Raw genomic sequence first — 16,126 nt, 5'->3', positions numbered from 1 at the left:
TGTAATTGAATTACTGTTTAAAATAATGTCTAATTGAGTGAGTGTGTAATTGAATTACTGTTTAAATTAATGTCTAATTGAGTGAGTGTGTAATTAAATTACTGTTTAAAATAATGTCTAATTGAGTGCGTGTGTAATTGAATTACTGTTTAAATAATGTTTAATTGAGTGAGTGTGTAATTGAATTACTTTTTCATTGACTGTGTAATTGAGTGAGTGTGTAATTGAATGACTGTTTAAATTAATGTCTAATTGAGTGTGTAATTGAATGACTGTTTAAATTAATGTCTAATTGAGTGCGTAATTGAATGACTTTAAATTAATGTATAATTGAGTGTGTAATTGAATGACTGTTTAAATTAACGTCTAATTGAGTGTGTAATTGAATGACAGTTTCAGTGACTGTGTAATTGAGTGAGTGTGTAATGGAATTACTGTTTACATTCATGGCTAACTGAGCGAGTGGAGGACTCACCACCGAATGAATGAATGAATGATGTGTCGTTCCAGGGAGACGCTGGCCCGGAGGGGGCCCTGGTGAGTCCTTCTCGTCTAAAGTCGGCAACTCGTTGTTGTCAAACACGAATACAATTACACGGTTGGATAACTGGTTGGATAACTTATCATGTCTTCTTAAATGAAGACATGATAACTCATCAAACTGCGGTAGGCGTGTTCTGGCTCCCTTCGGATCACGTGATTGATTCACCCCTCCCCCCTCCCCCCTTCTCCCCCCCCCCTCGCCCCCCCCCCCAAAACAGGGGCCCTCCGGTCCCAAAGGCGATAAGGGAGACTTCGGGATATCAGTGAGTTTGGTGGAGCACACACGCGTACACACGCGTACACACACACACGTACACACGCACACACGCGTACACACGCGTACACACACACACACACGCGTACACACACACGCACACACGCGTACACACACACGCACACACGCGTACACACACACGCACACACGCGTACACACACGTACACACGCACACACGCGTACACACGCACACACGCGTACACACGCGTACACACAGGCGTACACACGCGTACACACACGTATATAAGTATGTAAACGTGCGTGCACACACACACATATGCACACGTTTACATACGTACATACAAATACAAAAACAACAACAACCGCCATTCGCCACTAAGTGGCGGTGACGTCACCACGACGCTTGTGCCAGGCTATGTGCACATTGAGGCGCCGGGTGGCTAAAGCACAGCAAGTTGGCACAGTAGGGGGGCACAGGTGGTGCATCAGCCAGTCATCTCAGTCGTCTCAGTCAGTCGACCCGTGGCACCTGCTGGGTCTGCCCCGTGACCTCCTGCCAGCGGGCGTTCGACACTTCCCATACAAATACACACGTGTACACACACACTTACACACGTGTACACACACGCGTACACGTACATACAAATTTCCCCCGTATAGCCTTAACAGACTTTTGGTGGCAAGTGCTGTTAGCGAGCACCTATGAAGGCCGGCACGGCACACGAGGTGGTGGGTGGCCAGCACCACGCCCGGCCGCCTTTGTCTCCCTAGTGGCGATGTTTACACACCGCACCAGGTACTCATTTGAGGCTGAGTCGACCTAGGGGAGGCCCTGGTTAACGCCTCATTCCTCTCACTGGGGTAGATAAAATAGGTACCGATTTGTGGAATGGCTGCCCGGTGGAGAGACTCAACCCCTGCCATAGTAATGTGGCATTTCCACCACTGGCTCTGCAGGGCTGTACACAGGAGATGAGTCTCAGCTGAGCAGGAAATCTGAGATTTTGATGTCAAATTCTCCCACTCCCCTCTGTCACCCCTCCCCTCGACCCCGTCCTCCACCCCCCCCCCTCCCCACTCCCCACCCAGGGCCTTCCTGGACCCAAGGTGAGTGGGATACCGACTCAACCACACAGCCATGTTCAATCCACTGCTGGATAACGCTCCCCTCCACCCCCACCACCACGAGCGTTATTTGACCATACTTCACCACGCCGGTCAGCGCGGATTGAGGAGGAGGGAGAAGAGGGGGGCAAGAGGAGGGGGTAGGAGGAAGAGGGGGAGGAGGAGGAGGAGGAGGAGGGGGAGGAGGAGGAGGGGGGCAGGAGGGGGAGGAGGAGGGGGAGGAAGAGGGGGAGGGGGAGGAAGAGGGGGAGGGGGAGGAGGAGGGGGAGCAGGAGGGGGTGGAGGTGTAGGAGGAGGGGGAGGAGGGGGAGGGGGAGGAGGGGGAGGAGGGGGAGGAGGAGGAGGGGGAGCAGGAGGGGGTGGAGCTGTCCCGGTCAGTGAGTGCTACATTGGCCCTGACGAGCTCGTCGGGTGGTGGAGGGCAAACGACAACAAATTCGGTGCAAGAAGTAGAATATTTATTCATGCTGGAGGAATTGTATTAGCCCAGGAGGGGCGGGTAAGAACGTGACAATAACAAACAATGAAAACACATTAGGAGTGCAAAGTAATAGGAAAGGTAAATAAATAATTTAAAATATACAAATAAAACTAAACACATTGTTTTTGTAATCTTACCAGGTGAAGCCCACTCGGCTATTAAGCTTCCCTTTCAGAAGCGACCTGCCCACAAATGATAGCTGAACGAAGTGTGGCTCATAGTAATGGGTTTTACCCTTTTAACTGGCACAAAAACTGCCACCTTTATTCAAGGCATCATGTTTGCAATAACCACAACACAAGCAGTCAAAATGCAAACAAAAGAGACAACTCTGCATATTATTATCAGAGTTGTCTCTTTTGTTTGCGTTTTGACTGCTTGTGTTGTGGTTATTGCAAACATGATGCCTTGAATAAAGGTGGCAGTTTTTGTGCCAGTTAAAAGGGTAAAACCTATTCCTATATCTCGTTACTGGCAAAGGAGGTCTTATAATGAAGTGTGGCTCATCATCATCACATTTATGGCTTTTTTGGGGTGATTTTGAAAACGTTTTTTTTGGTTTGGCCACGTTTGTTTGTTGTGGTACGGAGTTAGACTGATGGCCTTAATCTAAGTTGTGGTTGTTGTTGTTGTTGTTTGACTTGCATCCCACTGGGATTTTTTTGCACACAGCTTTGGTGGTGTACGGTGCTTTTTCTGGAATATTTTTTGCTGTTTTTGGCCCTGGATTTTTTTCTGTTTTGCACAAAGCCACACGCAGTCACTTGAAGATGTTCGTCTTGTTCGTGTTTCTTGTTTGTCGCGGTTAGCACCCGACTCAAGAGCCGAATGGCTCGCGGGGCTCTTCACCAAATAAATGAAACTGAAAACTGAAATCACCACCACGTGGGAAAGTTTAGCAGCAGCCACGTTGACTCTAAACGTGGAGGCGAAAACCCCGCAGGACCCGGAGAAAACATCCACGTGGCCTGAGCCTGAAACCGATATCCAGCAGTGGATTGACCATGGGGGCCGTGACGTCACGCACCTAGGGGGGGGGTGGTGGTGGGGTCAGACATTTGTGACGATGTGTGACGAGGGAGGAGGGGGGGGAGGGGTTTGAGAAATGTGACGTCGCATCAAAATGCACAACTTTTTAAATAAATATAGACGACACGTTCTGCTTAATTAAATAGACTTTTTAATAAATGTTTTCTCCTACAACATCAGAGTGCAGCGCCACATTAAATACGCACTACAATGACAATAGTTTAAAGCGATTTGAAGCATGTTTTATTGTTTTTTTGGGGGGGGGGCAGAGGTTTGTGACGTCATATTTGAGTGGGGGGGGTCTGACTTTTTGTGACGCCGTGTGACGCGGGGGGCCAAAAATTGCGTGACGTCATTTACGGACGGCCCAATGGCCGATGACGATGGCGATTATTGAGTGACACGTGCCAATGAAGTGGGATGCTCATGACTGATGTATGCTAATGACGCGGAATCACGTGGTGCGCAGGGCGAGCACGGATTGGACGGGGAGAAGGGACGCGACGGGGAGGTGGGGGCCAAGGGGGAGCGGGGCCCCCTGGGGCTCCCGGTGAGAGACCACGTGATGCACACACGTCACAATAGCAGTGCTGGAGCAATCCGATGAGCCACTAAGCCAGGGGTGGGCACATGTTTTGACTCGCGGGCCACAGTGGGTTCTAGAATTCGACAGAGGGGCCGGGCCAGGAGCAGATGGACGGAGTGTAAATGTGTGAACTAATATAAATGACGTGTCAAAAATCATTACGTGAAAGGATTTGGCCTTCAACAGGTAGCAAAGCGTTTATTTGCAAGGCAATTGAACAAATTGCTCGAACACGGACTGATGAAACATCACGAAAACATCTGAGGCTTGCGCCCAAACCAATCACCACACTCCCGGTTTAAAGTGCGCCATCTAATGTGGGAATGGCGGCATGGCAGGAGAAAGGTAAAATTTAATTTAATAACGATAATAATAATATTACTTGGACAAGTTCGGCGAGCCGGATTAAAAAGTCCAACGGGCCGTACGTTGCCCGTGTCTGTACTAAGCTCCTTTTTCACGAATGTCCGGTTTGGGGCGGGTAAGATCGTTACAACAACAAGCAGTACAAACGAACAAAATCACGAGGAGAGAGTGCGGAGTACGCAAAAGGTCAACAACATCACCCGAACACAAACAAATACGACGAAGCCATCCCCATCCTACAAAGTTCCCCCGTAGGATAGCTTCCAACAAAGATTGTTCGGGCAAGTGCTGTTCACGAGCGGCACCTGTGAAGGCCGGCACGGCACGCGAATGGGGTGCGTGGCAAACACCAAGGACCAAGCCCCGGCCGCCTTTGTCTCCCCCAGTGCTGCTATTTCCTACACACACCGCACCAGGTACTCATTTTAAGGCTGAGTCGACCTCGCGGAAGCCCAGGGGACCGGGTTCAGATGATAGTCACGTGATCGGGAATCGAACTACGGGTCGCTGGATTCGTAGCGCAGCACGCGAACCGCTACGACTGCCGCTCCACCGCTCTCCGCGTACACAACAACAACAACAAGTGCCAGGCTATGTGCACGGGATAGACGCAGGTGCCACACGTATACACACGTGTCCACACACACACACACACACGTGTCCACACACACGTAGACACACACACGTGGACACACGCGTGGACGCACACACACGTGTCCACACACACACGTGTCCACACACACACGTGGACACACGCGTGAACGCACACACACGTGTACACACACACACACGCGCGTGTACACACACGTATACACACGTGGACACACACACACGTGGACGCACACACACACACACACGTGTCCACGTAGCTTGATTTACACCGACCCATACTTCACCGATTCTCCAAACTAACCTGTAAGCGCATCACGTGGGTGCGTGCACATGCATCTGAAGGTGCATGTATGTGTCTGTGAATGCATAGCCGTGTGTGTATGTGTGCGTGTGTGTGTGTATGTGTGCGTGTGTGTGTGTATGTGTGCGTGTGCATGGTGCCTGCATGCACCAGGGCTCTGCTGGTGTGGATGGCCACCCGGTGAGTTGTAACACTAACACTAACGCTGACACTAACACTGCCACTAGCACTGCCACTAACACTAGCACTAACACTAACACTGCCACTAACACTAGCACTAACACGCCACTAACACTGCCACTAACACTAGCACTAACACTGCCACTAACACTGCCACTAACACTAATGCTGACACTAACACTGCCACCAACACTGCCACTAACACTAACGCTGACACTAACGCTGACACTAACACTGTCACTAACACTGCCACTAACACTAACGCTGACACTAACACTAGCACTAACACTGCCACTAACACTAAAACTGCCACTAACACTGCCACTAACACTGTCACTAACACTGCCACTAACACTGCCACTAACACTGCCACTAACACTAGCACTAACACTGTCACTAACACTAACACTGCCACTAACACTGTCACTAACACTAACGCTGCCACTGCCACTAACACTGCCACTAACACTAACGCTGACACTAACACTGGAACTAACACTAACGCTGACACTAACGCTGACACTAACACTGCCACTAACACTGCCATTAACACTGCCACTAACACTGTCACTAACACTAACACTGCCACTGACACTAACGCTGACACTAACACTGGAACTAACACTAACGCTGACACTAACGCTGACACTAACACTAGCACTAACACTGCCACTAACACTGCCACTAACACTAACGCTGACACTAACACTGGAACTAACACTAACGCTGACACTAACACTAACGCTGACACTAACACTGGGTGGGTGAGCGAGTTGGTGAGTGGGTGAGTGAGTGAGTTGTTGTGACTGGCAGTGTGGCGGCTGGGTGAGTGAGCGAGTTGGTGAGTTGGTGAGTGAGTGAGTGAGTTGTTGTGACCTTCTGTGTGGGGGCTGGGTAGGTGAGCGAGTTGGTGAGTGATTGAGTGAGCGAGCTGGTGAGTGGGTGAGTGAGCGAGTTGGTGAATGGGTGAGTGAGTCAGTGAGTTGTTGTGACCTTCAGTGTGGGGACTGGGTGGGTGAGCGAGTTGGTGAGTGATTGAGTGAGCAAGCTGGTGAGTGATTGAGTGAGCAAGCTGGTGAGTGGGTGAGTGAGTGAGTTGGTGAGTGGGTGAGTGAGTGAGTTGGTGAGTGGGTGAGTGAGTTTGTGAGTGAGTGAGTGAGTTGGTGAGTGAGTGAGTGAGCGAGCTGGTGAGTGAGTGAGTGTTGTTGTTGTGACTTGCAGTGTGGCGGCTGGGTAGGTGAGCGAGTGGGTGAGTGAGTGAGCTGGTGAGTGGGTGAGTGAGTGAACTGGTGAGTGGGTGAGTGAGTGAGTGAGTTGTTGAGACGTTCAGAGTCCTCAACACGGGTGGAGGAATCAACGAGTGAAGTTCACGGGACGAGTGCCCGTGGTAGTCGTAGCGATAGAAGAGTGACAAGGAGGTGACTGACATCTCTCTCTCTCTCTCTCGTGTGTGTGTGCGTGGTGCATCACAGGGAGATATAGGCCCCATGGGACCTGCTGGGCCACCAGGCCCAAAAGGAGACCAGGTGAGACGATGGGGAGATGTGGTGACGGTGGTGATGGGCGATGATGGTGGTGATGATGGTGCTGAGCATTTCTGTGAGGTCCTGGGGGAGGGAAAATCCATCAGCCAGGAAAACATCGTGGCACAAAGTGAGGATGACCCTGCTGAGGCTGCGGTGCCTCAAATATTGGAAGAAGTCACCCCCTGTGAATGGCTGGATGAGGTGCCATCTGTTGAGGAAGTACTGAAGGCGATCCGGAGTCTGAGACCAGGAAAGGCAGCGGGCAGAGATGATCTCCCAAGCGAAATGCTGAGGGAGGGTGGCGTTTGTGCACAGACTGCCCGATATGACATCATGACAACAGTCTGGACCACTGGACGGGTTCCGCAGGATTGGAAGGATGCCCTGGTGGTCCCCCTTTTTAAGAAGGGGGACCGCACAGACTGTAACAACTACAGGGGCATCTCACTCCTCAGAGTGCCGGGAAAGGTCCTGGCAAGGATTATTCAACATCGCCTTGCCAGGCACGCTGAGGAGAGGCTTGCGGAGCCCCAATGCGGTTTCAGGAAAGGGCGGTCCTGCACAGATGCCATATTTTCTGTCCGTCTGCTACAGCAGAGGTGTAGGGAATTCCAACAAGACCTACATCTCTGCTTTATTGACCTGGTCAAGGCCTATGATACCATCAGTAGGCCTGGGCTCTGGGTTGTTCTTTGTGCTTTTGGAGTACCTGACCCTCTGCTCACGATCATTAAGGACCTTCATGATGGTGAGCGGGCCCAGGTAAAACTACGTGGCCGGGAGTCAGAGCCATTCCCTGTACACCTTGGGGTGCGAGAGGGATGTCCTCTGGCTCCCACATTATTTAACATCTATTTTGACCACGTAGTTCGTGAAGCCTTCAATAGCTGTACCGGGGGAATCTCCATATGGTACAGATATAATGGGAGGCTGATCGATGCCCAGGTGCGGTCAAGGGATGGCACCCTATTGCTCAACTACGTTATGATAGCTGATGATTTGGTAATAGCTGCTCATTCAGAGGAGGAGTTGGAGACGCTGCTGCTGAGACTGCAGCGTGCCACTAAGAGGTGGGGCCTTACCATCAGCCCCACCAAAACTAAGCACCTGCCTGGGTATTTTGTACAATCGGACACTCCACCCCCACAACTCCCAATCGGTGATGGGGCAGTTGTGGAGCGAGTGGAGAGTTTCCCATACCTGGGCAGTGTGCTTATGACCGGCTCCAGTTTAACAGCAGAGGTCTCACTCCGAATCAGTCGAGCGGCAATATCTTTTCATCGGTTGCGTAACGCTGTGTGGAAGCTACCTGGTCTGTCGCTCCGCACTAAGCTTCAGGTCTTCTCGGCCACGGTCATTCCCTCCCTTCTCTACGCTTGCGAAACGTGGACCCCCCTAATGGAACATCTTCGCCGGTTAGAAACATTTAAGCTGGCCTGCCTACGATCCATCCTGGGTTTAACCAGACTGGATTGTGTGAGGAGCTCACAAATCTTTGAAAGATCTGGGAAAGGTCCCATCGGTGAGCTCCTCCGGCGGGTAAGGCTGCGATGGCTGGGTCATGTAGCCCGCATGCCCAGCCACCGCATGCCGAAACAGCTTTTGTTCGGCCGGATTGAGGCAGCTAAACGGGCGCGGCACGGGCTAGAGAAGAGATGGAGTGATGTGGTACAGGAGGACGTGGAGCTGAGTGGACTTGCCGATGACTGGTACCAGCAGTGTCAAGATCGGCCTCTGTGGAGGAGGCTCGTGAAGGACGCTACTGGGCAGTTGGAGGTAGTCGCCCTCCAACAACACCGGAGGGCGGAAGAGCGACGCTCACAACAACGAACGGAGCGCCGGGTGGCTAAAGCACAGCAGGTTGGCACAGTAGGGGGCACAGGTGGTGCATCAGCCAGTCATCTCAGTCAGTCGACCCGTGGCACCTGGGTCTGCCCCGTGACCTCCTGCCAGCGGGCGTTCGAAACTTCACGTGGCCTCAGGGTGCACATAGCCTTGCACAAGCGTCGTGGTGACGTCACCGCCACTTAGTGGTGAATGCCGGTTGTTGTTGCTGATGGTGATGATGATGCTGATGGTGATAATGATGCTGCTGCTGATGATGGTGATGATGATGGTGATGATGATGATTGTGATGATGATGATGGTGATGATGATGGTGATGATGATGATGGTGATAATGATGGTGATGATGATGGTGATGATGATGGTGATGATGGTGATGATTATGATGGTGATGATGGTGATGATGATGAAGGTGATGATGATGGTGATGATGCTGATGGTGATGATGATGGTGATGATGATGATGACGATGGTGGTGATGTTGATGGTGATGATGATGGTGATGATGATGATGGTGATGATGATGGTGATGATGATGGTGATAATGGTGATGATGGTGATGATGATGATGGTGGTGATGATGATGGTGATGATGATGGTGATGATGGTGATGATGATGGTCATGATGATGATGATGGTAATGATGATGGTGATGATGGTATTGATGATGATGGTGATGATGATGATGGTGATGATGATGGTGATGATGATGGTGATGATGATGGTGATGATGATGGCCATGATGATGATGGTGATGATGATGGTGATGATGGTGATGATGATGGTGATGATGCTAATGATGATGGTGGTGGTGATGATGATGGTGGTGATGATGATGGTAATGATGATGATGATGGTAATGATGATAATGGTGATGATGGTGGTGATGATGATGGTGATGACGTCACAGGGAGAACGAGGGGTCGATGGGGTCCAGGGCCTACGAGGACACGCAGTGAGTGACGTCATCGCCCTCACACATCTACACACAGTGACGTCATCTACACACAAAGGTCCCCCGTGTAGGCCTCATGCGCTGCTGGGGCAAGTGCCGACACACGAGTGGGTGGTATGGCCAGCGACATGCCCTGATGTTCCTTCCCTGTCTGTCTCCCTGTCCGTCTCCCTGTCTGTCTCCCTGTCTCTCTCCCTGTCCGTCTCCCTGTCCGACTCCCTGTCTGCCTCCCTGTCTGTCTCCCTGTCTGTCTCCCTGTCTGTCTCCATGTATGTCTCCCTGTCCGACTCCCTGTCTGTCTCCCTGTCTGTCTCCCTGTCTCTCTCCATGTCTGACTCCCTGTCTGTCTCCCTGTCTGTCTCCCTGTCTGTCTTCCTGTCTGTCTCCCTGTCCGACTCCCTGTCCGTCTCCCTGTCTGTCTCCCTGTCTCTCTCCATGTCTGACTCCCTGTCTGTCTCCCTGTCCATCTCCCTGTCTCTCTCGCTGTGTCTCCCTGTCTGTCTCACTGTCTGACTCCCTGTCTCTCTCCCTGTCTGTCTCTCTGTCTGTCTCTCTGTCTGTCTCCCTGTCTCTCTCCCTGTATGTCTCCCTGTCTCTCTCCCTGTCTCTCTCCCTGTATGTCTCCCTGTCTCTCTCCCTGTCTGTCTCCCTGTCCGTCTCCCTGTATGTCTCCCTGTCTCTCTCCCTGTCTGTCTCCCTGTCCGTCTCCCTGTCTCTCTCGCTGTGTGTCTCCCTGTCCATCTCCCTGTCTCTCTCGCTGTGTGTCTCCCTGTCTCTCTCCCTGTCCGTCTCCCTGTGTGTCTCCCTGTCTGTCTCCCTGTCCGTCTCCCTGTCCGTCTCCCTGTCTGTCTCCCTGTCTGTCTCCCTGTCTCTCTCCCTGTCTGACTCTCTGTCTCTCTCCCTGTCTGACTCCCTGTCTGTCTCCCTGTCCGTCTCCCTGTCTGACTCTCTGTCTCTCTCCCTGTCTGACTCCCTGTCTGTCTCCCTGTCCGTCTCCCTGTCTGTCTCCCTGTCTGTCTCCCTGTATGTCTCCCTGTCTCTCTCCCTGTCTGTCTCCCTCTCCGTCTCCCTGTCTCTCTCGCTGTGTGTCTCCCTGTCTGTCTCCCTGTCTGTCTCCCTGTCTGACTCTCTGCCTGTCTCCCTGTCCGTCTCCCTGTCTCCCTGTCTCTCTCCCTGTCTGTCTCCCTGTCTGTCTCCATGTCTGTCTCCCTGTCCGTCTCCCTGTCTGTCTCCCTGTCTGTCTCCCTGTCCGACTCCCTGTCCGTCTCCCTGTCTGTCTCCCTGTCTGTCTCCCTGTCCGTCTCCCTGTCTCCCTGTCTGTCTCCCTGTCTCTCTCCCTGTCTGTCTCCCTGTCCGTCTCCCTGTCTCTCTCCCTGTCTGTTTCCCTGTCCGTCTCCCTGTCTGACTCCCTGTCTGACTCCCTGTCTGTCTCTGTGTCTCAACAGGGCTTTGAGGGCCCCAAGGGAGACAAAGGCGAGCGGGTGAGTTCTTGCCTCAGTGTTACCGTGTCCCCGTTCCTGTGCCTCTGCGTACCCATGTCTGCATGTGTCCATGTCCCTGTGTCTCCCCGTCTCTCCGTGTCCCTGTCTCTCCGTGTCCTGTTGTCTCCGTGTCAACGTGTCTCCATGTCCCCGTGTCTCCCTGTGTCTCTGTGTCCCCGTCTCTCCGTGTCCTATTGTCTCCGTGTCAACGTGTCTCCTTGTACCCGTGTCTCCCTGTGTCTCTGTGTCCCCGTCTCTCCGTGTCAACGTGTCTCCATGTCCCCGTGTCTCCCTGTGTCTCCGTGTCTCCTTGTACCCGTGTCTCCCTGTGTCTCCGTGTCAACGTGTCTCCGTGTCTCCTTGTACCCGTGTCTCCCTGTGTCTCCGTGTCAACGTGTCTCCGTGTCTCCTTGTACCCGTGTCTCCCTGTCTCCGTGTCAACGTGTCTCCGTGTCTCCTTGTACCCGTGTCTCCCTGTGTCTCCGTGTCAACGTGTCTTCGTGTCTCCCTGTTTCCGTGTCAACGTGTCTCCGTGTCTCCTTGTACCCGTGTCTCCCTGTCTCCGTGTCAACGTGTCTCCGTGTCTCCTTGTACCCGTGTCTCCCTGTGTCTCCGTGTCAACGTGTCTTCGTGTCTCCCTGTTTCCGTGTCAACGTGTCTCCGTGTCTCCTTGTACCCGTGTCTCCCTGTGTCTCTGTGTCCCCGTCTCTCCGTGTCCTGTTGTCTCCGTGTCAACGTGTCTCCATGTCCCCGTGTCTCCCTGTGTCTCCGTGTAACGTGTCTCTCTCCCTGTGTCTCCGTGTCAACGTGTCTCTCACCAGAGTGGTGGGATTGTGATGAGGTCACTGGTGATGTTGATGCTGATGATGTCGATGGTATTTATAGGAATACAGCTGCTGATGGTGGTGGTGTTGATGGTTAATATGAAATCTGATGAGGTTGGTTATATTGATGCTGCTGCTGATGGTATTGATGGTTAATATTATAGCTGATGACAATTTATGATGTTGATGATGCTAATGTTGATTCCTTTTAATGTAATTATTAACGATGATGTAAAACAATCGCACTGCATTACTATCATCACCATCATGATCACCTTCACATCATCATCATTTAATATACCTACGCCACCATCCATGCAGAACGTATCAAATCAATTTAGCCTAGGGGCACCCCCAGTGGCAGCTGTCCCTGTGCATCAGTCTGTTAGTAGGGGGGGGGTGATGATTGCTGCTGTGTGGTCTAGCCTAGGGGCACCCCCAGTGGCAGCTGTCTCTGTGCATCAGTCTGTCAGTAGTAGGGGTTGATGATTGCTGCTGTGTGGTCTAGCCTAGGGGCACCCCCAGTGGCAGCTATCCCTGTGCATCAGTCTGTCAGTAGGGGGGTGATGATTGCTGCTGTGTGGTCTAGCCTAGGGGCACCCCCAGTGGCAGCTGTCCCTGTGCATCAGTCTGTCAGTAGGGGGAGTGATGATTGCTGCTGTGTGGTCTAGCCTAGGGGCACCCCCAGCGGCAGCTGTCCCTGTGCAGCAGCCTCTCAGTAGTAGGGGTGGTGATGATTGCCCAGCTGTGTTGGCTCCATCGCTTTGTGGCGTCGTCCCCGCGCCCAACCGTGATTGGTCGATACGGCCCTGGTCTGCACCGCAGGTGGCGATGGGGTCGCGATTAAGTTCAGGGTCAAGGTCAGGTGGCAGGGCCGCATCATCCTTCACCCACTGAGAGCTCTCACGGTGGCTGCCGCGGATTTCCGGAAGATGCCGCGGATTTCCGGAAGATGCCGCGGATTTCCGGCAGATGCTGCCGCGGTTGCCTAGGAGCTGCCGTGCCTTTCTAAGGAGCTGCCGCGGATTTTTTTGGGGCAATCGCGGACTTCCTGCAAATGCTGCCGCGGCTTTCCAGGAGCTTGACGTGGATCTTTTTTTTTTAGGTGCCACGGATTTCGAAGGAGCTGGCGCGGATATCAAACCACGTTAGACATCACTTGTCGCTCCACACTCACTCCTTGTTCCCTCCCTGACCCCCTTGTTAACCCCCTTGCTGACCCCCTTGTTGACCCCTTGTTGACCCCCTTGCTGACCCCTTGTTGACCCCCTTGCTGACCCCTTGTTGAGCCCCTTGCTGACCCCTTGTTGACCCCCTTGCTGACCCCTTGTTGACCCCCTTGCTGACCCCTTGTTGACCCCTTGTTGACCCCCTTGCTGACCCCTTGTTGACCCCCTTGTTGAGCCCTTGTTAACCCCCTTGTTGACCCCTTATTGACCCCCTTGTTAACCCCCTTATTGACCTTTTGTTGACCCCTTGACCCCTTGTTGACCCCCCTGTCTGACCTCTTATTGACCCCCCTTGTTAACCCCCTTGCTGACCCCTTGCTGACCCCTTGTTGACCCCTTTGTTGACCCCCCTTGCTGACCCCCCTTGCTGACCCCTTGTTGACCCCCTTGTTGACCCCCTTTGCTGACCCCTTGTTGACCCCTTGTTGCCCCCTTGTTGACCCCCTTGTTGACCCCCTGGCTGACCCATTGTTGACCCCCTTGTTGACCCCCTTGACCCTTGTTGACCCCCTTGTTGACCCCTTGTTGACCCCCTTGCTCCTTGGCCCAGGGCTCCGAGGGGCTCCGAGGAAGGAGGGGAGCCCGAGGGGATAAAGGGGACCAGGGTCTCCCCGGGCTGGACGCGCCCTGCGCCCTGGTATGGACCCCCAGTGCAGCTGGGACCCCTGAGCTCAGTGCCCAGGGGGTCCCGGTGGGGTCAAAGCCATCCGAGTGTATCCCCTCTCTAACCCAGGCACCCCCTTCTAACCCCTCCTCCTCCTCGTCCCCCCATGCTCCCCCTCCAGGTACCCCCTCCCTACCCCTCCAGGTACCCCCTTTATAATCCTTCACCTCCGACCCCTCTCCCACAGGTACCGCCCTTCCTACCCGGGTATCCCCTTTTTAACCCCTCTGCTTCAGGTTACCTCCTTCTAATCCCCTCCGACCCCTCTGCCCTAGGTACCCCCTTCCTACCCCCTCCAGCTCCCCCTACCCCTTTTAACCCCTCTGCTCTAGGTACCCCCTTCCAGAGGATCCCCCTTGGACCCCCGTGTTTATTATTTAAGCCCTGACACCCCCCCTCCTCCCTATTAACCCTCTGGCTGTGTGACCCCCTAACGGACCCCAGGGACCCCGCGGCACTAAGGGGGAACAGGGGGACCCTGGCTTACCAGGGCTCGACGGGATAGACGCGCCCTGCCCATTGGTACGCCCCCTCCCCCACCCCTCCCCTCGCCCCCCCACTCACCCACCCACTCACCCCCCCACTCACCCACCCACTCACCCCTCCCCTCGCCCCCCCTCCCACCCCCCCACTCACCCACCCACTCACCCACCCACTCACCCCCCACTCACCCCCCCACTCACCCCCCCACTCACCCACCCACTCACCCCCCACTCACCCACCCACTCACCCCCCACTCACCCACCCACTCACCCACCCACTCACCCACCCACTCACCCCCCCACTCACCCCCCACTCACCCACCCACTCACCCACCCACTCACCCCCCCCACTCACCCACCCACTCACCCCCCCACTCACCCCCCACTCACCCACCCACTCACCCCCCCCACTCACCCACCCACTCACCCACCCACTCACTCCTCCCCTCACCCCCCCCCACCCACTCACCCCTACCCTCGCGCATGCTGCGTGATGTCACAAACCACTGACCTCTCACCCCTAGATATCGTTGTTGACCTCTGACCCCAAATCTCATTCAACTACCCCCTCCCCCCCTCCTCATTGTTAACCCCCCACTGACAGACCCCCCCCCCCCCCCACTGACAGCCCCCCATTGACAGCCCACCCACTGACAGCCCCCCCCCCCACTGACAGAGCCCCCCACTGACAGAGCCCCCCCCCCACTGACAGAGCCCCCCACTGACTAGTACTGGCTGTGTAACGTTTCCTGGCTCCGGCGGTTTTTAAACGAGCGAGTCTGAATATCCCGGGGGGGGGGGGGGGGTTGGGGTGGAAGGGATCTGAGTGGGCTGAGTGGATGGTCGCTCGCACGTGGGATGACGACCACAACACTCACGCACGGCCTCTCACTCTCACCCACCGAGCTCCCACGTGGGATGGCGACCACAACTCTCACACACGGCCTCTCACTCTCACCCACCGAGCTCCCGTGTGGGATGGCGACCACAACTCTCACACACGGCCTCTCACTCTCACCCACCGAGCTCCCGTGTGGGATGGCGACCACAACACTCACGCACGGCCTCTCTCTCTCACCCACCGAGCTCCCACGTGGGATGGCGACCACAACACTCACACACGGCCTCTCTCTCTCACCCACCGAGCTCCCGTGTGGGATGGCGACCACAACACTCACGCACGGCCTCTCTCTCTCACCCACCGAGCTCGCACGTGGGATGGCGACCACAACACTCACACACGGCCTCTCTCTCTCACCCACCGAGCTCGCACGTGGGATGGCGACCACAACACTCACACACGGCCTCTCTCTCTCACCCACCGAGCTCCCACGTGGGATGGCGATCACAACACTCACGCACGGCCTCTCTCTCTCACCCACCGAGCTCGCACGTGGGATGACGACCACAACACTCACGCACGGCCTCTCACTCTCACCCACCGAGCTCCCACGTGGGATGACGACCACAACACTCACGCACGGCCTCTCTCTCTCACCCACCGAGCTCACAACGGTGGGATGGCGAACACAACACTCACGCACGGCCTCTCTCTCTCACCCACCGAGCTCACACGGTGGGATGGCGAACACAACACTCACGCACGGCCTCTCTCTCTCACCCACCGAGCTCGCACGTGGGATGACGACCACAACACTCACG

General features: G+C 54.4%; 1 protein-coding gene across 1 annotated transcript in view; it reads left to right on the top strand.

Moving 5' to 3' along the window:
• Positions 1 to 6,985, top strand: part of LOC142925539 (uncharacterized) — a 50,706-nt gene extending 43,721 nt beyond the window's left edge. Inside the window, exons 12-16 of the mRNA XM_076068422.1 lie at positions 511 to 537; positions 762 to 806; positions 1,868 to 1,885; positions 3,883 to 5,458; positions 6,931 to 6,985. Of these exons, the coding sequence (XP_075924537.1) occupies positions 511 to 537; positions 762 to 806; positions 1,868 to 1,885; positions 3,883 to 4,020 (228 nt within the window). The 3' untranslated portion in view covers positions 4,021 to 5,458; positions 6,931 to 6,985. The remainder of the gene's footprint in view (positions 1 to 510; positions 538 to 761; positions 807 to 1,867; positions 1,886 to 3,882; positions 5,459 to 6,930) is intronic.
• Positions 6,986 to 16,126: the final 9,141 nt, after the last annotated feature.

Source organism: Petromyzon marinus, chromosome 21, assembly GCF_048934315.1.
Source record: "Petromyzon marinus isolate PM22_M1 ecotype Great Lakes invasive population chromosome 21, UKy_Petmar_22M1.pri1.0, whole genome shotgun sequence".
NCBI classification, from domain to species: domain Eukaryota; kingdom Metazoa; phylum Chordata; class Hyperoartia; order Petromyzontiformes; family Petromyzontidae; genus Petromyzon; species Petromyzon marinus.
The sequence above is the reverse complement of the archived record's forward strand: the minus strand, read 5'-3'. Positions and strand labels throughout refer to the sequence as shown.